Consider the following 17,188-nt stretch of genomic DNA (forward strand, 5'->3'; position numbering starts at 1 on the left):
TGTGCAGGGTTGTATGTGTTCTGATTACTATCATTGTGGGAGCAACAGGTGGGTTAATAATTTTTCGGACTCAATCATTTTTCGGGTTTAAACTCATGTAAATTTTTCGAGTTATTAGTTTTTGTTTTGCAAATTAATTTGTTGAGTTATCAGTAATCTTTTATAACGATTTAATCATTTATATTTATTATCTAATTGACAAATATATATATATAACTAATGAGCTAGTCTTGATTAGAAGAAAAAAAGGGTATAGCCCATTTGTAAGCTCGCTGTTTTATCTGCATGTAATTTCCAGTCACCTTCCTCTTTGAACCGACCTGTCCAACCTGGACCGCATATCTGGTGACAATCAAATCCAGCCAGATTACGCCACTCGCTTGAATTCATTGCCATAAAATTTGTATTCCTTTACCCCGTTTTGGAGGTTTTTTTGTAAATTTGTGGTAGCTATGATGACCCACGGTGTATCGCCATTTGTAAACAAGGTTGTGGATCATTTGTTCCTTGGGGCTTGGAGGATAGATGAACCCTTTTTATATCTTTTGTGTAGACAGGAACTTTTGCCAATGAACAATAGATTAAGCCTCCTCGATGAGATTTGATCTTGTAAAAAGGGGTGGAATTTTTAAAAGCAAAGTCATGCATTCGGCTCTCCGTTATCCTTATTTTATACGTTTCCTCCATCCAGGGCCGGCCCTTGGTGAAGTCATCCAAACAACGATTTTAAGCTTTCAATTTGGAGAGGTTTTAATTTTAGAGAAAATTTATAATTTTATAATAATTATAATATAATTAATTATATTAAAAATATACAAAAATTAAAAAAATATAAAAATATAAAATTATTTATTTTTTTTTACTTTTTTTAATTATATGTCTAATAAATATTAATTTTTTATTACTTTTTTATTTCTATAATGTTATTAATTTTTAATTATATTCTCTTATTTCTCCAACAATTATTTTTTCTCACTTATTTCTCTTATTTTCAATCAACGCATTTAATAATTTTCAACAGCTATTTTTTTTCTTATATATAAAATCAATTATTATTTTTTTAATATATAATATCTACTTTTAAAATCTTTCTCTTTCATTTGCACTTTCTTCTTTTAACTTCAATTTTCTCCAAAGAATACACAAGAAGTCTGTTCTTTTATTATCTTCATAAAACTATGAGCCTCATTTACAGTTTGCAATAAGCATTCAATAATTAAGTATTATTCTTCTAATATTTAAAGATTTGTTTACTTTAATTTAGAGTTTATATTATATTGTTATATTATTTTTATTTTATGTGATAGTTGATTTATTTGAATTAGAAATTTTAATTGTTGATTTTCTATTAGCCATTTAAAAAATATAACATAATTATAATAGTTAAATATTTTTTACCTCATGTCAAATTGAAAATATGAATTTGGTTATTCAAGTAATTTTTTCACTTCAAAGTAGATTTGAACAATTTAAGATATATGAAAATATTTTTAGTTTTTTATTTAGCGGAAAAAAGTTAAAATCATTAGATGATAATAGTTTGAAAAAATATTACCTTGATCTTGAATGTTCCTTAAAATATAACTATTCTGATATTGATGGTTTAGATTTATTTTCAGAGTTAAAAATTTTAAAAGAAATTATACAAAAAGAAAACAGTCCAATTGACGTACTTAATCATATAAGAATACTCGATTTTTTTTTCAAATGCATATATTACTTTTAAAATAATATTAACAATTCTAGTAAGTGTTGCTTTAGGAAATTTTTTTTTTCAAAACTAAAATTAATAAAATCTTATTTAAGATCAACAATGTCTCAAGAAAAATTAAATGAATTGGCTATATTATTTCTCACTTATTTCTCTTATTTCCAATCAACACATTTAATAATTTTCAACGGCTATTTTTTTTCCTATATATAAAATCAATTATTTTTTTTCAATGTATAATATCTACTTTTGAAATCTTTCTTTCTCATTTGCATTTTCTTCTTTTAACTTCAATTTTTTTCAAATAATACACAAGAAATCTGTTTTTTTATTATCTTCATAAAACTGTGAGCCTCATTTACAGTTTGCAATAAGCATTCAACAATTAAGTATTATTATTCTAATCTTTATAGATTTGTTTACTTTAATTTAGAGTTTATATTATATTGTTATATTATTTTTATTTTATGTGATAGTTGATTTATTTGAATTAAAAATTTTAATTGTTGATTTTATATTAGCAATTTAAAAAATATAAGATAATTATAATAGTTAAATATTTTTTACCTTATGTCAAATCGAAAATATGAATCTGGTTATTCAAGTAATTATTTTACTTCAAAGTAGATTTGAACAATTTAAGATATATGAAAATATTTTTAGTTTTTTATTTAGGAGAAAAAAGTTAAAGTCATTATATGATAATAGTTTGAAAAAATATTGCTTTGATCTTGTATGTTTTTTAAAATATAACAACTATTTTGATATTGATGGTTTAGATTTATTTCCAGAGTTAAAAATTTTAAAGAAATTATACAAAAAGAAAATAGTCCAATTGACGTACTTAATTATATAAGAATACTCGATTCTTTTCCAAATGCATATATTATTTTTAAAATAATATTAATAATTCCAATAAGTGTTGCTTCAGGAGAAAATTTTTTTTCAAAACTAAAATTAATAAAATCTTATTTAAGATCAACAATGTCTCAAGAAAAATTAAATGAATTGACTATATTATCAATTGAAAAAAAATATTAAAAAAATTTAATTATAAAAGTTTATTTAAAAATTTTACATATCAAAAAGTTAAAAAAATAAAATTTTAAATTTTAATTAAAATTTTTTTTATTTAAATATTTCACTTTAAATTTTTTAACTTATTGAATCGCCCTGCCTCCGTCACCAAAACCATAATAAAATAACATGGTTCCACGATAAACGTGCTATCCTTTTCCAGGGAATCAACAATTCAGAGAGTAAAGCAGAAGCAGCACGTAATTGCCGTTTCCAAATTGCCATCAAAACGACAAAAACACAAAGAAAAGAGAGTTGGAAAAACTTTTAGCTCCTGGTTAAATACACAGGCTGGCCCACGTTATATCGGCTTCTTTTCAGGCTTCCCCCCATGTGCACCGCTATATTTTCTCTCCCCTCTCTATGCACCCAACAAATCTCCAACGAATGTTACAAATCATTGTAATGAGAGTGACAAGAAACGTAGTAGTGAGGTCGTGAGATGATGAGCGGAAGCAAAGGGGAGGAGCAGAGTTGGGGGGTTAAAAGGAGAAAGCTATGGAGCATTACCTGAATTGGGCACAAGCTTTGGCATCTGCTTGGGGTTTCATGTTGTTGGTAGGTCTCGTGTGCTGTTGCCTCAGCACAAAACCACGCCAACACGGTGACATAAACAACAGCAACGGCAGCTGTTCTTGTGAAGGAGGATATGACGGTGTTTGATGGTGGTTTTCGCATCTTCTGAACAGACCTTCCTTCCTTGTATTCTTTTTCTTGTCTTTTTTTTTTCTTTTTTCCTTCTTGTATAGTACATGACTTGATATTGGGTGATCTTTTTATTGGTATGTTTGTAGAGTTGCAAGGAATTTTGTGAATGATTCAGTGGATTAACAATTTTTGAATTTCTTTTTTGTCCTTATCATGAATTTACTTATTCAGAACTTGAAGACTCGAGGTCAACAAAGTTGAACTTGTTATTCCTTTCTTTGAGAAAATGGTGCTGGGTGGGGTCTGAATTATTAATCCAGCCTGGGTTTTTTTTTGGTGGGTAGCAGAATGAGATGCTCAGCTTACATAAAGATCATAAAAGCTAATGGAAAAGCGAGTTTATTACCCTTTTTTTTTTTGTTGTAATCATGGTTTATTATGGGCAGGCTCATCCCTCACTCACGATTTCCTGCACCAAACTCTCTGAAGTCGTGTCAGTGAAAGTTGCTAGAAATCAATGCCACATTTTTGGTACACAGACATATTCAAAAGTATACCATATAATGGAAAAGAAAGATTACATGTTAGCTAGAGGATTTATTCGTTACTTGAAAGAGTTGGGAAAAGTCTTGACGGGATCAGTTGCCTGGATCACCTTAAGATTCATAAGAAAAATGAAGTATTGTTTGAGACTCGGGGTGGCAGTTGCACCCATGTACCATAGATCTGCTAAGTGGGCTCTAGATTTGACCCCAGATCTCTCTCTAGATGACTAGGTAGCTTGGTGCTAAACATGCTCAATCTGATCTGTCCATGTCTCCGCGGAACATCCCAATTAATCATAAACAATTTGTCCATTAACCAAGGAGAACACAGATACGAATGGTCTAACAGGCGCATCTCAACACAATCATGATGGATGTCACGCCAAATTTTGGCTCAGAGGTTTCCACTAGACCATGACATATAGAAAAGAAAGGAAGCTACGTCCATTTTTTCACTTTCCAAGCTGCTAGGAGACATACTGACCTGTAACTTTAGTTTCTGCATCTGGCAGATCGCAGATTGATCTGATACCACCGGCCCCTTCCAACTTGCATTTCTGCTTTGGGTTCTCCTTTCAAGTTCAAGATCAACCTCTGTGATTAGAGTATTATTGTAATTTTCGTTACCCTGGAGCGGCTAGCACCCTGCAGGCAAAATGATTCGTCATGCTCCCCTGCTTCCTTTTTATGCTGTCAGGTTTAACTTTTACCCAAGGCAAAACTAGAATGTCCAAACACACAGCTAGTTACAGAAGTGACCCTGGGACCTGGGCCTCGGTCTGAGAAAGCAATATTAACCTACTAAGCCCTGTATTCTTCTCCAGGATATTTGTCCACACACATAACAATTTGGGATCTGCTGAAGAAGGAATGATACTCTTCAGCATCCAGCCAACTGGCCCGATTCAAACTCAAATTCGACTTCTCTGCCTGGGAGACAAACTATATTCAGATCCTGAGGTTGCCAATAATCTAAATAAATGAACTTATGAAGCCAAGGGTCAAAGCGCTCAAGTTTCTAAATGTTTTCCCATAAAAAACTAGAGCTATAGATAGGATTTCCAGCAAATAGATAGTAATTCTGACTACTTGAAATGGTGGAATTTCCCGCCAAGTTCGAAGAGGTTGGTCGGCACTATATAGTAGGGTCAGGATTTCACGTTTGAGGGACGAACAAGAGGTGAGTCGGTCCTGAAGCCTTGGAGCAATTGGGGGAAGATAGCTGAGCTAGACACAACGAACAGAGGTGTTGAGCTGCAAACGACATTGGAGCAATTTGGGGAAGATAGCTGAGCTAGAGACGACGAACCGAGGTGTTGAGCTACAAACGACATTGGACTGAGCCCGTAAGTTAAGAGAGGGACTGCATGGACAAAGGGCAAGGGAATGGTTGCCTTCAAGTCAAGTAGCGAGTTCCACCAGAGTTCAAGTCAAGGGAATGTACAGTTCTATCTACAAGCTCAAATGCTATAATGTATTCATATTCAATGACTTCTGTACCATTTTAATATAAAATTTAACCTTTCAAAAAAAAATAATTATTGACTAATTGCTGTAAAAGCATCTTATTAAACTAAATATAAGAGTAAAATTATAAAATTTGTTTAAAAAAAAGATATAGTATAAATTTTTAAAACTTTTGGAACGTAGGTCTCTACTAGTCCTTATTTATGTTAGAACATCAAATTGAAAAATATAAAAATTAGCTTTAAGGCGTGTATTAATGTCACTATCCTTAAAGTTTTATTCACTCTCATTTGCACACCTTCAAGGCGAGTTTCAATACCATTATCCTTAAGATTTTATTCGCCCGCACTTATAATGTACAAAAAAGTTATAAATATATAAACCTCGAAAATACAATAAAATTTAGAGCTTGACGGTGTTTTGTATTGACAAAATCAATTCACTAATCATTTACCAGAATATAACAAGATTATCAATCTTCTATAATTTTTGCCAGTTTAGTCAGCTTGTTTTGGATTCTTATGGTCCTCTTTAGATGTCCCATGGGAGTAGAATCCAGTGCTACTGTGGATGGTGGTAGTGGCGGAGATGCTGTTGGCAGCGAAGATGGAGGAGATGGTCCAGATACCAATGGCGGCGGAGATGGAGGAGGCGGCGATGGCCGAGTTGCAGGCGTCTGGAAGTTTGGTATATATTGTCATATATATAAACAGAGAATCATCTCTTGGTTCTTTGCTAGGCTTGGAGAAAAATAAATTTGATTCAATTTGCATCATTGTTGATCCTTTTGAATGAATCATATATATATTGGAATTATATATAAACAAAGAGAAAAACAAATATTATTATAACTATAATTAATTGGGTGCATTCTGTGTTAATTAATCCGTGGCTGTAAATGAAGTTTTTTGTAATAATCATTGGAGTAACTTTTTTACTTGCAAATCGTAATTGACTTTTAATTAATTAAAATCCCTGGTATACATGCATGATGCATGCATTCAAAGTCAATCGCATTTTTAAAGTTATTCTGACAGAGTCAGTCAGCTCCGCCCACCGCCACCCTTCTTATGATCCATTCAGCGATGTTGCTTATATACAAGAGTAAAAACTAGCTTCCTTCAAGTTTCTTATATTGGTTGACTGCCGAATTATGATGATCATGTTTGACCATTTAAACCTACGTTTTGTTTGAAAAGTTTGGCAATTAGATAAGAGATTGACTATTCCATCGTCCCCTCCAACTATAAAAGGAGTTGACGAATAGAAACCTTGTTCATCATCAAGATTCAATCCATTTTCGGTGCATTTGGAAACGAAGAAAAGGGATGGAACCTTGGGGAATTCCACTTATTTTTTTCTCTGTATTTCTTTGTATGGGGCTTTTCTTTGCTTGCCTAAGTCGATGTGGTTACGTAGGGGGTAGCGTTGGTAGCGGCGGCGCTGGTCATCACTTTGGTGGAGGGGGTCATGGGCCTCATGGCTTTGGAGGAGATGTAGCCATAGATATCGGTGGCTCTGACAACGGTGGTGGTGTTGCTGGAGGATGCAGCGATTGGGGGGTTGGTGGTACAGGAGGGCATAGCAGTTGGGGAGGAGGTGGAGGAGGTTTTGATGGTGGAGGTGGAGGTGGTGGTGGTGGAGGGGGTTGTGATGGTGGTGGTGGTGGTGGTGGTGGTGGTGGAGGGGGTTGTGATGGTGGTGGTGGTGGAGGCGGAGGAGGTGGCTGTTAGTGAGACTAGTTAATCCGGTACATGAGAAGGTCAAATCGTTTGCTTTAAGCCAAGCCAAAACAAGCCAAATAAAAAAAATAGAGCTATTTGTAAATTCAATTGCTACATGCAAATTTAAAAATTTCATTTATTCGTTATTGTAAATTATGATTTGTAAGCTTGATTAAAGGAAAAGGATAAAAAAGGCAGAGAGAGATATTTACTATAGATTTTTTTTTCATTTGTTTAGAATTTTTATTTATATATTTTTGTAAATTATGATATTTTTTTTAAAATATATTTTTGTATTGATTGTCTCGTCATTCTTATTGTTAGTTTATTTCTATTATTAGAGTTTAAATTTCAAGATATATGATTTTTAAAAATTAAATTTTAATTAATAACATAAAATAAAACAAATGACATAAAATTTATGAATTCATCTTCATCGATCAAAAATTAATTTCATCAAATTTGTAATTATATATATTATAAATAATTAAACTCTTTTTTATATTTATTTACTTAATTAAACCCTTATATTTAATGCATTAAATATAAGAAAAAAAACCATAAAAAAAGGAAAAAATCAATATCATTATGTATGTTTGCATGAATTATGTAGCCTCTCCTAGACAAAGACAAGAGTACCAAGAAAATGAAATACCTTATGTTTATATAGAAGGAGCCCTCTGAACAATTTCCTGTACATTTTTTTCAGTCAAACACGTCACCTTGATTGGTTTTTTACGTCTGTTTCGTGTAATTCATCACTTTCGTGCAATTTTGTGTTGAAAGCAAAGGCAAGAATTAGGACGAGAGAGTGATTCATCGTGGCTCCAACTATAAAGGGGGTTGAATAGTGAAATAGTTCATCAATCCTTCAGTAGACAATAAACGAAAAGAATAATGATTGAACCTTGGGTGGTTTTTGTTATGTTTTTTTCTCTGTATTTGCTGCTTTGCGCTGGTACTTTATGCTTGCCAAACTAGTCGATCAGGTAACAACGGGGCTCTGATGGTGGTGGTGGAGGCTGTTAATGAGATTGATCACGTATGTAGAAGGTCAAATGGTTATGCCAATCTTCTTAATTTTCACGTAAAGATATGAAATGTGAAGTTATTTGTAGATTTAACATTTTCATTAATTTTATTATTGTGAATAATTAAAACTCTGTAAGTCTGATTAAAGGGCAAAAAAATAAAAGAAGAAAAGGAAAAAACATCAAAATATAGAAAATCTACTATGGAGTTTTTTTCTTAAAGATATATAATGCACTTGCTGATTTTTTTTATAGCTAAAAACATAGACAATTAAAATAAAATTGAATTAACATATCACAGAGAAAAATTACTATTAATGAAAGATGGAGCTGATGACTGATCAATTTTCTAATTGAATATATATATTTATGTATATGAGTAGTGAATTGTAAGAGTATTTTAACTTGGATAAAAAACATTGAGTATTTTTTTTTAGTTGGGAGAAGAGGAATTCAGACTTTATTTTTTAAACAGAAGATCATATAGCAATTAAAAAACCAAATGTTTAAATGCTCATTGAGTGTTTCACTTTTATTTTTTTTACAATTTTGTGTCGTGTTTAGAAAATGTTTTGTATTAACATCATTCTTATATTAGTTTATTTGTTATTGATTTTTTTTTAAAAAAGATTTCTACAAAAAAAACTACCACTCTATGGTAGTTAATGCCGTCGATATCGAATGGTTGAGATGCTTTTAAATTTCAGGATTTATGATTTAAGGGTTAGAATATTTAATTAATATTAAAAAATTAAATACGATATAAAATTATGAAAAAGAAAATCAAACTAGACATTAAAGGAGGAAAAGAATCATTCATTTTTTTTTCTTTTTTCTTCTTTTATAAACTATTGGCATTGAATATCTCAAGTCAAGGCCTCAATGCCTGGACCAATCATGGGGAGAATATTCAATTCTTTTTGCTTGTTTGAAGACGCATAGCAAGGTAGGGAGGCAAATCCAGGAGGATCAGAAATGCCAAATTGGAATTTAATTCCAACAAAATTCCTCCAAGCTTCATGTAAACTCCATTAATTTTTTCATTGAATTTTCATTTTTAATTCATTACTTATACAGCATGAGAATCCTGATTAGAAGTTCCTGACCAATTTCTTGTACATTTCAAGAGTCAAACACATTACCTTTGATAGTTTTTCGTGGCAAAAGCATGGGACTGATTAGATAAGAGAATAATTCATGTGCCTCCAAATATCAAGGGAGTCGAATTAATGGAGAAGTAGTTCATCAATCCTACGTTAGACAGGAAACAAAAAAGAAAGGATGGAACCTTGGGTAGTCCCTCTGATGGCGTTGGCGCTAATGGTTTTGGTCGAGGGGGTCACAGGTCTCATGGCAATGGCGGATCAGGTGGAGGTGGAGATATAAATATTACTATGAGCACTTGGGGAGGAGGTGGTTTTGGCAGTGGAGGAGGAGGTGGCTGTTAATGAGACTGATCACGTACGTCGAAGGCCACAGAAATGCCAAGCTTCTTCAATGGACATTCTTACGGAAAACATATGAAACGTGAAGCTATTTATAAATTTCATTATTAACATTTTCATTAATATTAGTATTGTGAATAATTAAAGTTCTAAAAGTATCATTAAAAGGAAAGACATGAAAACATTATTATTCTACTTAGTACTCTTTTTATAATTTTGTGTTATATATTAATTAAATTTTTTATATTAACGTCACTTTTTTCATTACATTATTTGTTTCCGCTATTAGAGTTTAAATTTTAAAAGTAAATTAAATTTATAATTTAAATGTTAAAATTTTTTATTCATAATATAAAATTAGATAAATGATTTAAAATAACGAATAAGAAAACACCAAACCATATACTATTTACGGTCAATGTTTTTTTTTTCTTTTAAACATCCTTTACAGATACAGTTGAGATCCCCATAAATATCCTGGGAAGGTGAGTAGAATCAATTGGCATTAAATATTACAACCGTAGCTCCAGGCCTCAATGCCTAGACCAAGACGAGGCAAGTCCACGAGGGTCAGAAAAATTCCGAAATAGAATTTAATTCTAACAAGTTTCCTTCAAGCTTCATGTTTAAAGCCTGTGTTTGATGGAATTCTATCACTATTGTGTTTGAAACTTCAACATCCGTGTAACATTTTGCCTTTGTATGAGACATTTCGTCCCCCCCCCCCCCCCCCCCCTGTAACTATAAAAGCACTGCTTGATGATCCATGGATAACTTATTCACCAATACCTGCTTGGCAAAACAGAAAACAAAGGATGCCGTTCGAGCTTATAATATTAACTATTTTTACCTTTGTTGTGCTGGTTGTGGTAATTGGTTTCGGTTGCTTCGTTCGATATAGTAAAGTTGCCCCTACTGGTGATGGTCTTCCTGTCTTTGTTGGAGGTAGACATCCAGGAGGTGGTTTTGGCGGCGGCGGCGGCGTAGGCGGAGGCGGATGTGATGGTGGTGGTGGTGGCTGCTGATGAGACTAATCACACATGGAAGACAGGAAGGTGCGCTCGTTTGAAAGATAAAAGCTTGTTTCTATACTGTCAGCAAAATGAGAAGAAAGAGTAGAATCTTAAGCGGACCTCTGGTTAGATTACAGAGCATAGTTACAATCGCTAGGTTTAAGGGTAGGTTGTTGATCAATTCTTTATAATTCCATGGCATCGTTGATCATTTATGTTATTCTTTTTTCAATACAAAGATGTCTATATGTTTTCTCTTCTCAATCAATGGAAATCCTTTTATTAATAATCTAGAGGTCTATTTTAAAGAAGATTATATATAATAACTGCTTAGTCATAAAGACATAAAGCAACAGTTGAAAACAAAACAGACAACTCTAAGTACGATACATATTTGTCTCTAAGAACCAGAAACACCCAACAAGAAAATCCTACCAGGATTAACCAAACAAATACAAAACCAGCACTAAAATTAACCAGGTTGCAGCATAAAATCACAATTAAAGGGCTAATTGCTTCACCAATCAAGCAATTAAATATGTGAAAAACGATTTAATTTTGAATTGATTATCATCCGAACATATGGAACCTTTAAGCACCATTATCTTGAAACCAATCAATCATCAGCAGGATCAACACCATCCCAAAAAACTCTTGTTCGTGGTCCTATCTGCCACGGTCTGGTTCAGCATATCAAGAAGATCTTTAAAATTGAGATAATTGGCAGCCAAGATCAATCTCTTTCAGCGTTTCGTTGTTCTGACCCTTCACCAAGGCCTCCTTGAAATTTCCCGACTTCTTCCTCAGTAGAGGAAGGTAAGGCGAGCTTTGCAGTGCTCGATGAAGTTTGAGAGCGGCTTGGAAGAGACACTGGGGAGTGGGACTGGTTCCATGCAAGCGTCAGGTTCTTGTCGAACAAGGACTTTATGTTGAAAGCAAAAAAAAAAAAAGTCGGAATAAGCTTGATTTCTTTTGAGGAATTCAGATGTAGTGATTACATATTGATTTAAAGCAGCTCCTTGGTTAGATTCTTCAACTAAGAAGATTTATTGTTTGATCTGTTAGATAATGGAAGTGTTTCAATTCCTTCATGGAAGACAAATAACAATTGACTATGGTTGACAGGAAAGAAGACAAAGTCCAATTTGTAAACGTCAAAGCTTGCAATTCTGTCAGCTTTGGTGTACGTATCGTGAAAGGAAACAAAAAGGCAAATGATGAAGCAAACATGGGACCAGAAACCTTAAACCATCTTGGCCAATGTGTAAGAAGCTTTGTTGGGTCCTTTTCGTAACAGAAATAACTAAATGGAAGAACCATCTATGAAGCTCCAGCAGTCTGACCGATGACTTCTTAAGCATCAACTATTCAGCAGGTTGTACAAGTCTGATATCACAAAAGTCAAACGAATTCCATCCATGTACTATAGAAGAAAAGCTTTGGGGGAACTTTTTTGCCAGAAAGAATCAAGATGGAAGCCTAACTGGGTATAACGAAGGTCATGGTGGAGGTGAACACTTCGGTTCTGATGGTGGTACTGAAGGAGGGGGTTTCGGTGGCTGTGACAGTGACGCTGGTGATTGGGGTGGAGGAGGAGGTGCAGGGGGTTGTGATGGTGGGGCAGGAGGAGGTGGAGGCAGAGCAGGTGCTTGCTAAAAGCTGGATATCTGGTGTGTGGTGATGCTATTGCTACGTTGAGCTCAAGTTCCGGCTAGCCTCTTTCTTTGTTTGTAGAAAATTATTATTAGCTTCACACAAGTTTGTTTCAAGTATTTACTTAGTGTAAGAACCATATTCACTTCGTTTTTTCATTCTTATGGTTCTTTTAGTCAATGAAACCCACCAAATATGCTTTTGTTTTGTTTACTACGACAGTAAGACATAAAGGCTAAAGCCAATAAACATTTACCCGTACAACGCAATTTCTTTTACAGACTCATTGACTATGAAGTAAACAAATCTGCAAAGCAAGTTTACCAATAGAATTACCTAAAAAACTCAGCAAGCCTTTTAAACTTGGTGATAGGCTCAACAAATCAAAATTGAACATAGTGTTTTTTCTTGCTTTTCTCTTCAAATGTCATGTACCATAGCTCCGATCTCCTGCATCGCCAAGTCCCGGAATTATAAACCTGAAAGCACCCAAACAACAGTTATTAAATATACAACCCGTTCACAACATCCATAAGCCAAGTCCTGTGGGAAGACAGAGCTTACCCTTTCTCATTGACGGTGGGATCAATAATTCCAGTATACACATGAAGCCTGAAAACCACAAAACCAGTAAACAATTCAAATGGCTGTAGAACTGCTCAAGTTTTCTACACGTGGATATCATATTCAAACTTTAATTACCCAGGGAATTTCTCGCTGAGCTTTTGAAGGGCTGGCGGAGCTGCCACAGCAGATATCTATAATAGAGTAGCTCCATTCATTAGTATTTTGGCACAAAAATGTATATAGAAATGGCTGTTTCTGTTTAAGTAGTCGAAGATGGGAAAGAATAAACAATTTAATCATATCTGATCTAGAGTCTTCCCCATCTGCAAATGCTTGCAATGGGGGAAATTTAATAGCTGAGGCTTGGAGAATAACAGGGGTTCGACCTAACAGAAGTTTCTGTAGGGGGTGTATAAAAACTTCCCAGAAAGGTCATGGCCTTCTAATTTATATCTATGTTGAATCAAGAACATGTGAACAAAAGAAGAAATTATTAAAAGCAATTCAGCCTGATGCAATAAGAATTTGATATCATAAAATTAATGCATTAGTAACAATGTGGGAATGCAGTCCAAGTGTATCATAAACTGAAATCTATAACACTGCAAAAGCATTCCAAAGAACTTCTAAAATAAAAATCCAACTGAAAACAGAAAGGAATCTTTTAAATTATTTACCACTTTCATTTGCTTGTTGTCAATTCCACGTTCCTTTAAGAGGTCAAGTGCTGCCACAATTGTGCCACCTGAAATTTTTAACAAGAAAATTTGCAAAAGGAGTGTAACAGAATCAACCTCAGTCTAAGGAAAAACAATCACTTAAAAGCACAATGCATACAAATCTAACAATTTGTGCTGCACTGCTACAAGGATTTCCTTTACTTTGAATGCAAAAATCAATGATTTCCTTTACTTTGAATGAAATATGAGGAAAAAATGTCATAAAACTTTATAGTTATACAGGATGGATATAATATAAGATTTCCAACAGTTACATGAAGATTAGTACCTGTTGCCAACATTGGATCTACCACAAAAACTCGAGATCCTGCAGGAAATTTGTCAGGCAACCTACAGCAGACATTAACATAAGTTACACACACCCGAACATAAATTGGTAAACAGCCCATAATGAGACCCAGCTAGAAATTAAGCCAGCACCAAAGGAAAGCAAAAGGATGAAATGGAGCTGACCAAAATAGGATGGTACAGTTCAAAAATGGATTTCTACTGCACAGAAAGGATCCTTCAACTAGAAGGTAACATTCCAATTTATCATGCTTTCAAAACACTAGGAGGTAGGAACCACATAATACAAAGAGAAGTGAAGTAAATTCTTACTTATTTAGGTAAACTGTTGGCAACAGTGTCTCTTCATCTCTGCTTACCCCTTCATTCACAAAACCATGAATAATCATAAACAACTAAACTGGTTGGCCACATAAAGAACATGAAGGGATAAAGCTACTGTCTTGAAGACCAAGTAGTAACAAAAGCCAAAATGAAGAAACTTTCAAACAAATGAACTATATTATTTTTCATGAGTTGGGGGGCGGAAGGGAAAAACTTAAAGATTGTAAAAACAATATCAGAAATATATCAATATGCACTATCTCTCCTCTCATACTTTATATGCATCAACTTTACCTAAATGGTATGTTTTTGTAGCCGGCAAAATGGATGATGCGTGTTCTGCCAGAGAAAGTCCAGCTCTCAAGATTGGAACAATCTGAGAAACTTAAAAAAGAATAAAGCATTAGTTGCTGGCTCGACATAACCTTCCGCTCAACCAATTCAGAGAGACATCAGGAGTCTAAAAGCTGGTTGTAAAAACAAACCGCTACAGGTTCCCTTGGATCAACAAATTCTACTGAAGCAATAGCCATTGGTGATTGAATCTCCCCTGCTACAGTAGGCTGGCAGCAGTAAACCCCAACATATAAAGTTCCACTAAAAGAACACATCTTGATGCCAATACAATTTAGCAGGTAAAGATACACACACAGAAAATTTTGCCCAAAACAAAAATGTAAGAAGTTGGATATTTTGAAACAAACAAAGAAATAAAAGCATGCACAATGCAATAACTTACCAACCAATCCCTTGAAGCTTCATATATAAGTAGCCTACCCAACTCAGCCATAGCATTTCCTAATACCACAGAAAAGAAAGAAATCGAGATCTTAAACATCTAATATAATTAAAAAGAAAAGATTTTGCAACTGACCCAGATAAGTCAAAGCTAAAAAGAATCAAACTTTTAGCTAAACTCACTGAAAATGGGGCAAGGGGTTTGCTCATTTCTCAAAACCGAAATCCAGTGCTTAATTAACGGATGTGGAGGCACAAACACCTGAAAGAGAATATATATATATATAAAAATCAACCCAAAATCCAAAACAGAAAAACTGCGTCGTTTCATTCAAACAAAAAACAAAAGAGAACGAAGGAAACTGACAAGCATCCTATCCTCTGAAACAGGCTTTTCCTCGGTGGCCATATGGGAATTCACCGTCACAAAGCCCATCCTCCGCCTCCGCAGCCACCGAGAACTCGAAAAAGAAAGCTTTGACGAACCAAGAGGGGAAGATTAGTGGAGAAATTGATAAAAGAAACGCGTTCTTTTGTTGAAAAGGAAGTAGAATAAATAAAGTAGATGGGAGAAGGAGATTGAATTTAATGAGGGAATAAATTAGAAGCAAAATTACCTTAATGGGATTGCTGTGGGGTTTAAAAGGAGGAAGGAGGAGAGTAGGGTTTTTGCAGGGGTGACATGTTGGAACGAAACGCGGCGTATCGGAGGACGAACACCGGAGACTAAAATTAATGCGGCACGCCATACATCCGATGATTTCGATCTCCCCAGGCCAATTGTAGCCTAGCCTAGTGTAGTTGGAATTGCTTTCTCCTTTCCGCGATAAACCCTTTTCTTTTTTCGGCATTGCTGTCTCTTTTGGATCAGATTTCTGGGTCCAGTTCGGAACCTTCCTGGGCTTCCCTTTCATCTCTTTTGGGTCTCAAAAGTTCAAGGAGATTTGGGTTCTGTCTTGGGTTTCTAGATGGGCTCCGTTTTGCATTGCATGAGCTTCCCCCTTTTTCCATGTAATCCAGGACTAGGCGAGGATTCGTGGGAATTTCATCACAAAGAATACATACTAAGGTTATTTGTGTGCAAAAAAAACAAACAAGAAGAAGATCTGTTTTGAAATGTTTCATAATGCTTTCTACTTATCCTTTTGCAAGAATGTAAAGAGATTTCTTTGCTAATGGATAATTCAGTTACGAAAATACTATTCGAAAAAGTTTTTTAGCATTTTCCGTGTTTGAAAGAGAGAAAATGCAAAAGTGAATGTAAAAAATTTTCGGCGCCAGGTACCGATGCGATGGTGTGATTTTGATCTCCGTGAACACTGCAGCGCATGCCCCACGGTGTTCTCCTCTTTCATGCATACAAGCTCAACCTTGTGCTTCGCAACCCACCACAAGCCACCCGCCAAAAGGTTCATGCCTGCAATGTCTGTTGCGACCTGGTTGATGGGCTGAGCTATGCGACTCTGTTGTGCATGCACCCTATTTGCACCAAATTGCCCGAACATGTCAGGCACGTGATGCATCTGAATCACCTCTTGAAGGTGCGGTCATTTCACCCTGGTTGGTGCCTGGTTTGCAAAGCTATGTGCACGTCCTGCCGTTATAGATGTGAACTTTGCTGCTTTGATCTTCGCCTTGATTGTGTTTTACCTTCTGATACGCCAACGCCTAGATTCCTGCCACCAGAAGCCCCGCCACCAAGGGCACCTTGTTTTTCTTGTGCTCCTGTGGCTCTTCCTCGACCACCTTATGCTTATGGGCTTCCTTTTATACGTCCTTATTTTGTTCCTTATGCTTCTAGGATCTTTCCTACTAACTCTAGCAGTCAGGTTCAGGGTGATAGGAACAAGAAAAGCTTGATTGTTTTTGGAGAATAATGGAATCTCTCCTGGAATGATTCCTAAATATTCCACCAATATATGTTTCTTCAAACATCAAACTCAGGACAAAGGAATATAAAAAAGAATTGTCCCCTGCAAGTGTTTTCATAGGGCTTGAATGTTAGTTTTTGTTCATGTGTTTTTTGCTCTGTCTTTCCCTTAGGACCATAGTCATAGATGTCTGATCTGATCCATATCCCCTGCATTCAGATTTAGATTTGAATTGTCTGTCGTTCAATGTAACACTTGAATGCTAGCTATTTACCAAAAGGGATTTAGGCTTTGTTGATCTATGTTACCTACTTTTATTGTCAACAATTAAAGACCAACACTCTAA

At 34.7% G+C, this 17,188-nt stretch overlaps 1 protein-coding gene across 1 annotated transcript; it reads right to left on the minus strand.

Moving 5' to 3' along the window:
* Positions 1–12,500: 12,500 nt before the first annotated feature.
* Positions 12,501–15,811, minus strand: UPP (uracil phosphoribosyltransferase). The gene is made up of 12 exons (XM_007026845.3): positions 15,589–15,811; positions 15,339–15,446; positions 15,155–15,233; positions 14,973–15,031; positions 14,719–14,796; positions 14,528–14,609; positions 14,222–14,270; positions 13,890–13,951; positions 13,559–13,626; positions 13,017–13,072; positions 12,879–12,926; positions 12,501–12,793 (listed from the first exon to the last, which is right to left on the minus strand). The coding sequence occupies exons 1-12, from the start codon at positions 15,718–15,720 to the stop codon at positions 12,742–12,744; spliced, it is 873 nt and encodes a 290-aa protein (XP_007026907.2). The 5' UTR covers positions 15,721–15,811; the 3' UTR covers positions 12,501–12,741.
* Positions 15,812–17,188: the final 1,377 nt, after the last annotated feature.

This window comes from Theobroma cacao, chromosome 5, assembly GCF_053813885.1.
Source record: "Theobroma cacao isolate CCN51 chromosome 5, ASM5381388v1, whole genome shotgun sequence".
Classification (NCBI taxonomy): domain Eukaryota; kingdom Viridiplantae; phylum Streptophyta; class Magnoliopsida; order Malvales; family Malvaceae; genus Theobroma; species Theobroma cacao.